The sequence below is a fragment of the Gnatocerus cornutus genome, chromosome 5, assembly GCF_029298725.1.
Source record: "Gnatocerus cornutus isolate USDA-ARS CGAHR chromosome 5, icGnaCorn1.1, whole genome shotgun sequence".
Classification (NCBI taxonomy): Eukaryota; Metazoa; Arthropoda; class Insecta; order Coleoptera; family Tenebrionidae; genus Gnatocerus; species Gnatocerus cornutus.
The window spans coordinates 18,287,854-18,299,778 of record NC_142237.1 but is presented as its reverse complement, the minus strand read 5'-3'; the positions used below and the strand labels follow the sequence as shown (position 1 = coordinate 18,299,778).

Genomic DNA, 11,925 nt, shown 5'->3' with positions numbered 1-11,925 from the left:
CCAAACCGTGATAAAAAATAAATTTTTGCGTCAGCTTCTAGAGCTTTGTCAACTATGAGCGTACCCAAATTTTCAAAATTGTAACTTTAAAATTAAAGACGATTTTGGGGGTGGACACAAGTGTTGCCGGACCCTGTATAAGTTCCCACCGCTGCTATCTAAATCGTTAAAATTTTTGTCTATAACAAAAAATGCAAGATAAGACGTATGGGATAAAAACGCACCTCGTTGAGGAATTTAAACAGTTCCAAATTAGTAGGCAGAAAGCGATGGCTTTTGTGGGCAATTGCACTTTGTTAATAAATGCAATGGGTATAAGAACAAGGGTAGAAGCAGCAAACGGAGTTATATCAATCACTCCGTTTCCGTTATTTCAAATGGGCCTTGTAGGATTTCGGATTCCTCCACAGCGTCTGGATTTGATCTGTCATAACATGGTGCCAATTATTAGATCCAACTCTGAGGATATACTTATTATTCGACTCGCGCGATGAGAAATTGGAATTCCTTGGCAAGCTTAATTTGTAAGTAAAAGAAAAAGCTAATTGTTCACTTTACGCAATTTTCTACTGCGTCCAGTAATTCTATATTGGTTGTTTTGTTTTCGCAGAGGTGAAGATAGTCCGAATTCGGATGAAAGTGCCTCTTCGAGCTCAAATCCGTCATCTGTAACAAGTCCAACCATGGATTCGGGATTTTCAAATTAATGTATAATGAAATAATAAAAATTGTAATAAATAAAACTTTGTAGTATGGAAATTGAGTTTTGATGAAGCGATATTTTGCAATCTCCAAGAAAAGCACAATTTTTTTTTTTGTTAACAATTATGGTATGTAATAAAAAGAGAGTTTAAGTGTTTTTAAAGTGGTAAATTTGAACGAAAACCATGTGTACTGAAGAGGCTGTAATGATCTGTAACCCAATTCCGCCAAAATTCAAATGAACCGCCAAACTCGAGAACCGCGAAATTTAAAATAAATAAAATGGCCGAAAATCGTGATCGTCTGAAACGGCTAGGACCTACGTTGTGTTGTGAAGGCGGATGTTCGTTGGATACAAAGCAGTGCGTCGTCTTTTGGGAAGAGCGTACCAACACAAAGAAATAAAAATACACCAGACCGAATGTGGTTTAACTTGTTTTATTCAGATTTTAGAAGCTTGAATGGTTTTGATTTAAATTTTACAGCTAATTGTTCAAGAATTACAAGTATTTGAACAGACGAACTGATCATGTTACAAAATTCTTAATAATCTTTAATGTCAAAAGAAGTCACTTTACAAAGAAACGTTTCGGTACAAAAATGCAATAAACAAATTAACGGAAAGTGAATTACATCAAAAGAACTACAAAAATCTCCCATTCGCTCTGTTGTGAGTGTGATCAAACTACAAACATTATTTAAAACAAAATAACAATGAAAAACAACACACAATTTACCAAGTAGACATATATAAACAATTTATCAATAAACATTAATAAAAGATAATTATTTTCAAAGGCGACACACAGAAACAGGACGAGATTAGGTTTTCGGAAGACCCGAAGACAATCTTTCCTATTCCGCAAGCATAGTACAGGCGGTGTCTTATCGAGAGTACTAACAAATTATGGCCAGATTAAGAGTAACCAACATCTCACCCGCGGAAGACCCGCTAGTTAGGTGAACCCTGACTACCCCGCGAGTCCCACGTAACAAGCTTCCAGCACTGGAGGGTTTTCGAAAGTCAAAAATCAAAGTTTAATTTTGAATTGATCACACTCTAAAAAAAAAACATACTAGCATTAACGCGAGATGCTGTTTGTTATGTTGAGTCTTTTGTGACGAAGAAAATCTAGAAAGGAGAATTGGGTTCGGACAAGTACAGAGCAGCTAAGAAAACAAGGGACATACATAAAATACATAAACATATAAATTTTCAGTTTCAGTTTCAATAAAATACAATGGAAGAGAAAGTCGTGGGCTTTAGGAAAAATGTACTCGTTTTTGCTCACGAATGACACAGAGCGATTCAAAAAGACATTCCCAGTTCATTTGATGTATTTCACAATTTCTTTAAAATCCTATTCTATTTTTAATTCTTCGAACTCAACAGTATAAATTCCTTGAACTGCATCGAATAAAATTCAAGTTCCCAAAAGTATCCGGTTTCCACGAATCTAAACTGCTTCTGCACGTGCCTTATCGGACGGTGGGCGAACACTGATTGAATCCAGACGCTTACGTCAGCGGAAAAACGCGTTACTTTAGAATTGTGCAGAAAATAGCTACTTTACATGAACCCGGAGTGACTTCCTTCTTAAGACAACAAATGACAAAAATTATTACATACCAAAAGGTGACAACACACAAGCGCTTCTACAAGAAGCCCTAAAAGAGTCACTACACTCCCGTCAAAGTCAATGGGTTTAAACAAAAAGAAAATTATTTACAAGATTTTGACAAACTACAAATAACACAAAATGAAAAAAATTAAACCAAATAGGAATTAAAATGAACACTTGGAAAAATTTGGCGAAACGCACTCGATAACCTTGGTAGTTCCGAAGTCGTACCCAGAATGACTCGCCTCCGGCGTCTCCCGCCTCCTCCGCTGCGGCGGCGGTGAACTCCCAAGTCCACCAACTTCTTAACGCAAAAATTCCTGCTGTCGTTGTGGCGCGAAAAGTTTGAAGTTTGAATTTGAAGTGGGACACTACAAGGCCCATATAGGACAAACCTCAAACAGAGCCAAATTGCATATAATCCTATAAGTCGCTCGGGCCGACTGGTGACAAATTTACGCCGGTAGCTCAGTCTGGGTGGGTTTGTTAACAAGGACGGTTACGGTGAAGCCGTAAACTCCTACCAGAAAACACGTTAACAAAAACGATGACACGATGGCGTTGAAATGATGACTCGAACAAAACGTGGATCAAACGATCTGACCTTGACTCCTACAGGCGCCTCAACAGCTCCTCCTACCGACTCTCCCCTAGATGCTCCCGAGTGGTGAGCCTTCCAGAATCCAAAAGGGAAGAGGTTGTACGGCTCGGTCAAAACGGTCAGCAGCAATCCAATGTCGAACTTCCAGTTCGCACTCCCAACCAAAAGGGGAGGAAAAAAAACGGAAGCAGAGAATAGAACAGAATAGAAGGCCGATGGAAAGCGGCCTTAAAGTTCTCCACGTGGTTCACCTCACGGTGGATATATTCGATCTCGAGCCCCGACAAATCCCGGTCTCCTCTAGAAATCTTAGTGACCCATCCAGATACCAATGCACCAATCAAATCAAAAAGGCCACTAAGTCACACTCAAAATTCCAAAATATCGAAACACTGTGGAGCACCGTACGCCTCGAAATCTAAACCGCAAGAGAGCTACGGAACCAGAATGGCTGCTATCGCTTCTTCGGCTCTACGTCACATTTCGTCATCGAGAAGGTGACCCCTTGACAGGTGAAAATTTGGGATTATTCGAATCAAAACAAAGAATGAAAGTGATCGTAAAGAGTAGCAAAACGAAGCCAACGGTAAGTAAACAGCTGGAAAATTATTCATCAATCAATCGTAGACCTCAACGCACACTATGAACAAAATAAACAATCGCAAGAAGGGAAAAATAGCAAGAATAGCACCGTTGATGTTGCGGTCAAAAAGAAGAACGACCCACGACACGATCAACACCAAGCAGGCTAACGTGTTTGTGAAAAGGAAGAAAATAGAAGTTAGAAAAGTTGAAGCAAAGATGAAAACTAAAGAGTTGCAACCTAGACAACCCCGAGGAACTTGTAGCAGTCCTACAGCTAAAATTCTGAGGCTCAAACGTATTCCTCCAGTCACCTCCGAACTGGTACCTAACAACTGGTTAACTAGGCGTCAAAAGGTCACGAAAATCAACCCTTTCTAACATCTTCCCGTTTAACTTGAAATTGTCACGTTACAAGTGTTACGTGCTGAAAGGTGAATTTGTTTGGACCAAACTGTATTCTTGTTTGAAAAAACGGTGTATTTTCCTTGAAATGTTGACTTTTTTGAAAAGGGTGATTTTGAAAAACCGAGCAAATTCTTTAAAAATTTTAACTTTTCAAAAGTTATCTTGAAAACCAGGCTGAAATCATTAAAAATGTGTTGTGTTCTGACGGGGCCTGTATAGTAGTAATGATAAACAGAATAGTCCGGATTTTACTGTAGACATTTAATCAATCTTTTATTTTACATTGGCATATGGACATAGTATAATCTAAAATATTTTACTGTTATTTCTAAATATATCACTTATGTATCTAGCAATAGGAAGAATAGATCTTTTCTTTAGAAGAGTAAAAGGATAGGCTTCAGTGGTCCTCGTATTTTAAAACTAAAAGATGGGAAAGTTGAAAACAATAACAATCTTAGAATCACAACGTCGTAACATTGACAAAAATTTAGCACCAGACCATCGCCACGTCATTCTCATTGAACAAAAGTTGAGGTAAAGAACTGGCACTAACTTTGATATTTGTAACATATTTCCTACAGCCTAATCCTAATAAATGCACACATAAAAATAATATTGAACTAAATATCATTTTTATTAGACTAGAATCACATAGAAATTTATAAATATCTTTAAAAACAATATCTTATAAAAATTGTTACAAAAACTGTTTTATTATAAAACATAATGTATCTTTACTACTGTAATCAATAAATTAACTACGGAAAATTGACTTAATGAGAATAACTTTAATATCCAAGTTATTATCGTGCTGGTAATTTTGATAATTGATTTGTACCATTTGTTGTTACAGTCAGAACAGCGAACTGGCGGGTGAACACCACAAATATCTTCATTACAACTCTATGAAGGGATGGATATGTTCGAACGACGCACTATACGGTTATACAGCAAGAAAATATGTACAACAAAATAAATAAAATAAATAGACACGAGTCTACACATTGTTGCTGACATTTGCTTTGTATTTACAACAGCGACAGAAGATATACCTCGCAAAACTCTCCCTCTCTGGAGGATGGATCTCGTGTCAAATCAAACTACTCTCTTTCCCTTTATCCACAAACTCTTCCTGTTTAAAATTCTCCGCGTCCTCCACCTTGAACTCCTTCATACTGACAACCTCCAACTTCTGACTCTTGGGGCTAGCGCAATTACTCTGCAGCTGTGAGGTAGACGGTAAAGATTGATTGTCATTGTCGTTGGTAACCGCCGAGAGTTTATCAACCGCGGCGTCCGAAGCCCATCCCTCCAACTTGTCCTTCTCTTTGTGCAACACCAAGAACTTCCAAGCTTTCTTGTTCTTGGTCTTGGGGAGTGTGCTAGCTTTGCGATCACCAACTTCTTCCAAACTCCTACAACACGGAGATTCCAATTTTTTGTTGCTTTTGCTTTTGTGCGGAAACGAAGTACGTGTGCTATTGTTGTTCTTTGAATGCTTCACTTTCGAGTCTGTCGATAGTCCGAACCTATCGGTAAACTGACGAAATCGCGAAAAAATCGATCGACTGTTCTTGGTCTCGCACAGTGAACTCTCACCTTGCACTTTCTTTTCGTCTTTGTCCGAAGAAATACTGTTAATGTTATCACTGGTATTGTTCGCCCGCGACGCGTTCTGAAGACTGTTCTTCCTGTTGTTCACCAGCTCTTCCTCTTTCACGTTGTTCTTCAGTTTATTGTCAGAACACTTTAGAATACTTTTTTTCTCCTCGAGACTCGAGGGCATCTTAACTAGATGTTCCGAATTACGCTTGTTCAAATTCAACGTCTCTTTACTAACGACGCATTCTCCCTCCTTCGTCAACTTCTCCTCGTTCCCGTCCTCATCATCAGTGAAACGCTTCTTCAAAGTCAGAGCGTACTCGTCCAGAAACTCCGGCGTGTCAAAAGACAACTTCTTATTCCCAATCATGCAGTGCTGATCAAAACTAAATCCCGCAGAACGCAATTTACTCTTCTGGATCATTCGCGCGAGATCAGAACTATTGAAGTGTTGTACCCTCTCCCGACTCCCTTTCCTGGAACCTGGATAGCTCTTCCGCCCGGTTCCCACACTACTTTCAGTGGATATTTTGAACTTGAGGGCTTTTTCAGACACCTCGACTTCCGTGGCGGTTTCGGATTCGCCACTTTCAGGATCTTCAACGACGTCCTCGAGACTTTGTTCTTCGCCGATGATGTTGCCGCTGCCGAAACTCGGCTCGGTGTCTTCGTCAGTCGAACGAGACCTGGGAAAAAGGGAGTTGTCATAAATGTTTGCGTTTGAAATGACGAAAATTTGAGTTTGGCTAATTTATTTCTCCATACTTCTCTTTCATAATTAATTCGCTTAATAAATTAGATTGTCGCCACAAAAATAATTAGCAAAGTTGCGGCAGAAGTTTGTGTACTGAAGGTTTCAAAAGTGTGTTTGTTTGGGGGAGAATTAACTGAGTGTGTTTCGTGTTTCACAGATGAGGGGGAAATTGAGCATAAAACCAGATCAAAGTTCCTTTTTAGATTTACTTCTGAACTTGTAAGATTATTAATCTGTGCAGAACGGCTTTGGAAAGACAATGAATTAAGTTTTCTTATAAACCAAACAATTAATTTTTAAAACCAGTTGTTCTAAAAATATTTGAGTAAAACTACTAGAATGGAAATTTTTAGTTCGTTGGCAAAATTGCAAATTTTTTGACTGTTTGCAATATAAAAATTTCTGAAAACTGTCTCATTAGCGCTACAATTTTCTAATTTGGCAGAGTTAATAAACATGTTCAAACCAACAAACTCCTCAAATTTTATTGTCGTAGCGTTAAAATTACCAGAATTACAAAAAATTTTTGTTGTAAAAGACGCAATTTTTTAGACCGAATGCAAAAATATAAATTTCAAAAAACTGTTTCTCTTGCGCTATAATTTCCTAGTTTGGCGGAGTTAATAAACATATTTAAACTAGTGTATTTACCAAATTTTATTGCCATAGCGTTAATATTATCAGAATTATTTTTTTTTAAATTGCAAATTTTTTGACTGTTTGCAATATAAAAATTACTAAAAACTGTCTCTTCAGCGCTACATTTTTCTAATTTGGCAGAGTTAATAAACATGTTCAAATCAACAAACTCCCCAAATTTTATTGTCATAGCCTTAAAATTACCAGAAGTACAAATTTTTGTTTTAAAAAGTGCAAATATTTAGACCGTTGACAAAATAAAAATTTCTGAAAACTGTTTCATTAGCGCTACAATTTTCTAATTTGACAGAGTTAATAAACATGTTCAAACCAACAAACTCCTCAAATTTTATTGTCGTAGCGTTAAAATTACCAGAATTACAAATTTTTGTTGTAAAAGACGCAATTTTTTAGACCGAATGCAAAAATATAAATTAAAAAACTGTTTCTCTTGCGCTATAATTTCTTAGTTTGGCGGAGTTAATAAACACATTTAAACTAGTGTATTTACCGAATTTTATTGCCATAACGTTAAAAGTATCAGAATTATTTTTTTTTCTAAATTGCAAATTCTTTGACTGTAACATAAAAATTTCTAAAAACTGTCTCTTCTGCGCTACATTTTTCTAATTTGGCAGAGTTAATAAAGATGTTCAAATCAACAAACTTCCCAAATTTTATTGTCATCGCCTTAAAATTACCAGAAGTACAAATTTTTGTTTTAAAAAGTGCAAACATTTAGACCGTTCGCAAAATAAAAATTTCTGAAAATTGTCTCATTAAATTTTCTAATTTGACAAAGTTAATAAACGTGTTCAAATCAACAAACTCTATTGTCATAGCCAAAAAATTATCAGAATTACAAATTTTTGTTTTAAAAACTGTAAATTATAGATCGCAATTTTTTTTATAAAAACTGTTTTGTCTGTTTTGCCTTACAACTCTATTTGGTGAAATTAATGAACAAGTTTAAACTAGTAAATTTCCCAAAATTTGATTGTGATAGCGTTAAAGTTACCAGAATTACAAATTTTTATTTAAGTTCATCTGCAAAAAAATTTTTAGCTCTACAATTTTGTAATTTGGGTTGGAAACTTTTTAATTGCACGGGACAAACGACACTTCTCCAGCACAAAACCGTCTTAACTCCCCTTCCTTAATCACTTAAAAATTATTAGACCGGCGCCTCCACCATTTTTAACATTTTTTTAATTTTACCTGGATCTGTTTTGCTGAAAGCTGAGACTCTTCTTCAGCTTAACACTCGCATTGGAAAGCGACTTTGGAACAGTGGTTGCACTGTCAGGACTTTGTGTCGATGGCGTATGTTCCGCCAATTCCGAAACAATGCTCTTTCTATGTAGTCTTTCCTCTCTCGTGGCCTCATTTAATCTCCTATAATATTCTAACGCTTCCCTAACCGGCTGAACAATGAGATCCTGAAACAATCCAACTTTAAAATGAAACTAAAAATGGAACTGGTGTAAAAGCTAACTTGTAACTCAGTAAGTAATTCTCCCAACGCTTCGAACAAAGGGAGAAGGACGAAGCCGATAAATGAACACTGAGACGAGGGTTTCGTTATTTTCTCTCTGTCCATGAATGGGGTGACAGGTAAACCTTCGAGTTTCTCTGCGTCGCTTTGTTTGAAGAATTCTTGAAGGAGCTTATCAAGCCATGGTTCCGCCACGTCCATAGGCCGGGCCTCGTTCGAGATATCGGAGACTTTTATCAGAACCATGCAAAGCTAAAAGATACAAATTATTCGAGATTTCGACTCTCACTCTCGACTTACTAAATTCACGTGCGCTTTATCCGTGTAGTCAAAATGCGGTGTGATCTCCCTAAAATTCGTTAAAATTTCGTTATGCCTCGCCATATCCGTCGCCAGAATACATCTAATAATTCCTTCTCTGACTTGCTTGAAGTCTTCGCTCGTAAACGACTGGAAAATGTTACAATCTTCGTTTTCGAGTATCCTAAACGCCACACTACAGTGGTGGTTTTCTAACGGAGAAATGTCGTTATAACGAATCGCTAGTTCAGTTTTCGCGTTAATTTGATAAATGTTGTTGTAGCCGGGATGGTCCAGATCGTGACAAATGCACGAAGTGAGTAAGATTAGTACTTCCAAATCGCCAATTTTCGATGGTAAATCCACGCTCCAGGATATGGCGTACATCTGAAACATTTTTTTTGTTTGTTTTTGTTGTGTTCCTTTGAAGATTTCGAGGAAATGGGGCTTTATTCTCTTTACATGTTCAATTTACACGGTTCGGGGATTTGGCGCGAAACGACGAGAATTATTGTATAATGGATTTAGAAATGTTTGTTGGAATGTTTGAAGAGGAAGGAAAAAGGGAGTTAACTGACCGGAGGGAAAATAATGGGATTAAAGAGGTACAATTTCGTCATTATTTAAAGGAAAAAGCGGAATTTGTGAAAAATCCACGTTCGGTTTAAAACGGATTTAGGCCAAATTGTCATTTCGGACGTTAAATTTCAAGATTAAAAAATATTCAGAAAAATAGAGAAAAAAAAGAAAACCTCAAAAGGCGTGAAAAACGATCTGAAAAAAATGTAAGGAAAGAAAAACTCGAATACAAAACAGAATTTATTTATTTTAGATCTACTGTAGGTCCTCGGATTGAGTTCACAAGAGGGAAAAAAACTTAATTTTCCATTTTACAAAAAAATGACAAACGAATAACATTTCTTAATTCAAAACAAATAAATCTAGAATTAAAATTTCAAAATTATTAGTTTGTACTCTTAAAATCAATTTTTTCATATTTTTATTTATTGAATTTTGTGGATTCAAAATATCAAATAGTGCATTAAAAATTAAAGAAAAATTTTCTTAATAATGTGTAAATATTAAATAATAAATGCAGTTGCATCCGAAACAATAATTGAGAAAATTCGAAACAGTTTAAAAAAATTACGAGTTAGAATTAAACTAAAGTCCATTTGAATAAATTTGGCCGCTGGCTTTAACTTAGTACGCTATGGACCAAAATTGTCAGACTGACAAGTGGCAAAAAATAGTAGTTAAACCTGGGCTGACCTGGGTGAAATGTATTCGTCAAAAATTATTATTGGTTTATTGTCTTTGCGTTAAAAATAATTTCATTTGTTGAAGTAATAAGTCATGTTACGCAGAGAAAAAGCGAATTTCCTAAAATCCAAAATCCGACAATTTCCAAACAGGATCACTGCAGAGAACCACTCGAATCTGTCAAAGTGACAATTTCGGTTCATAGAGTACTGCATTAGAGCTAGCGGTCAAATTTATTCAAATGGACTTATGTGCTGAAAGTGGTGGTGGGCTAATCAAATAGTTAAAATTGGTTTGAATTAAGGAATAAATTTTATTCCTTTGACATTTGTTGCAAAATTAAAAATAAAAAAGATCTTAGTTTATTTTTTTTTTATTTTAAGAACAGTCTGATAATATTGAAGTTTTAATTAAAGATTTATTTATTTTGAATTAAGCAAAAACTATTATTCCTTTAGCATTTTTTTGTAAAATGAAAAATAATTTTTTTTTCCTCTTGCGAACTTAATCCGGGGACATAGTGTATAGTAGTCGAGATAAGAGTGGAGTCTGAAAGATCTAAAGAATCCTGCAAATGTAAAAAAATCTATAAAGAATCTCAAGAATTGGAGTTATCAGAAGCAAGAATTAGAAAAAGGAAATCGAGAGAAATTCCGAAGTACCTGAATTGAACATAAAACACACTAAAGGATCGCCTTTAATTTTAAATTTAAAATTTCTTTGTAACTCACCATTTGCGCGACACAGAAACAGTGTCTGAAATTGTGAAACGGCACATCATTGTAATTCTTGTAGGCCTCGTAGAGGAAATTCCTAAGCGTATTTATATCTATCGCAAACTTCGAACAGAGATCATAGTCGAGATACATTTGTTGCAGTAATAGCAGTAATTCTTCATCTTCCCAAGGTCGTGCATCAAACGTCGGCGTCCTCAGCCACTGTCGTATCGTATCCGATACTTGAGCTTCACTGAAATTCATTATTATGAACTAGAGCCATTATTTTAGGGTTTCGAAGAATCCTTACCAAATATTCGCAAAGTTCTGCTTGACCCTTTTTTTCACCGAATCGCTCTTTCTGCGGTATTGCAGACGTCGACACTCTTCACTGGAAATCGGTTCCGGAAGTTGTTTGTAGAATCCTGCAAAATGTTCATTTTTAGTTAAGTATAAACAAGCAAAAACGCTGAGACATAAGAAACAAATTAATGTAAAATAAAGCTGCTTTACTTAGATGCTTTTTAGAATTAAATTGACGGCTTAAGGTTCTCGAGGCAATATTTCGGGACGCATTCAACTTTTAATGAAGAATGCTGCAAAGTATTACAACTATTTATCCAAGAGAAAACGGTTTGTAAACTGGTGAAAGAATGGGGGAAAAAAGATAACACTAAACTTTGTAATTTAAAATCAATCTAATTAGGGAACGAGGGACGAATTTTGTAATTTGAAATCCTCCGTGTATGCAAGCAGTTTATCCATCGGGATTTCACCGTTTTCCCGTTTTATATGAAAAAAGGAAGACAGCATCTGTCGCGAATTTCCTGCCTGGGGTGTCGCTCTAATTAATCCCGCTCTCTTTGATCCCCAAATGTCGCTATTAATTTAACAACATTGGAAACAACTTCTAAATAACACACCCGAAAGGAACAAACACAGATCCGGCTCAAGGCGCAACACCTTCCGGTAATTTGGTGCCTCGACCAGCCCTAACAAACATTTACCCAGGGAAGCTCCTGAGGGTCACATGTTTACCCGCCACAAGCACATACAACCGGTGCTCGGTTAAAAAACAATCATAAAATTGCTCCCATCGTTCAGACTCCGGCCCTGGATCGTAACTCCTTTAAACATTCCCATAATTCAGACGACTTCGCTCAACCGGTCGTGTCAATATTGACTTACGTATTTATAGAGACGATTTGACGCATTTCACGGTATAAAAAGTCCCCGAG

At 36.4% G+C, this 11,925-nt stretch overlaps 1 protein-coding gene and 1 long non-coding RNA gene across 5 annotated transcripts in view; both read right to left on the bottom strand.

Annotated features, from left to right (window-relative positions):
* Positions 1-575: 575 nt before the first annotated feature.
* LOC148175355 (uncharacterized) lies at positions 576-2,842 on the bottom strand. 2 transcript variants are annotated; one of them, XR_015770118.1, is made up of 2 exons: positions 2,333-2,842; positions 576-666 (listed from the first exon to the last, which is right to left on the bottom strand). It is a non-coding gene; the product is annotated as an uncharacterized LOC148175355 (long non-coding RNA). The 2 variants fall into 2 exon arrangements; XR_015770119.1 differs by lacking the exon at positions 576-666 and having other exon boundaries at positions 1,125-2,446; positions 2,502-2,842.
* Positions 2,843-4,240: 1,398 nt separating this feature from the next.
* The window catches only part of Pde9 (phosphodiesterase 9), an 86,132-nt gene continuing 78,447 nt past the window's right edge, over positions 4,241-11,925 (bottom strand). For all 3 annotated transcript variants that reach the window (XM_088036633.1, XM_088036634.1, XM_088036632.1), the window contains 6 exons: positions 10,998-11,112; positions 10,703-10,940; positions 8,709-9,095; positions 8,409-8,660; positions 8,132-8,352; positions 4,241-6,206 (listed from right to left, as the gene is read on the bottom strand). In XM_088036633.1, the coding sequence (XP_087892759.1) occupies positions 5,009-6,206; positions 8,132-8,352; positions 8,409-8,660; positions 8,709-9,095; positions 10,703-10,940; positions 10,998-11,112 (2,411 nt within the window). In that variant the 3' untranslated portion in view covers positions 4,241-5,008. The remainder of the gene's footprint in view (positions 6,207-8,131; positions 8,353-8,408; positions 8,661-8,708; positions 9,096-10,702; positions 10,941-10,997; positions 11,113-11,925) is intronic.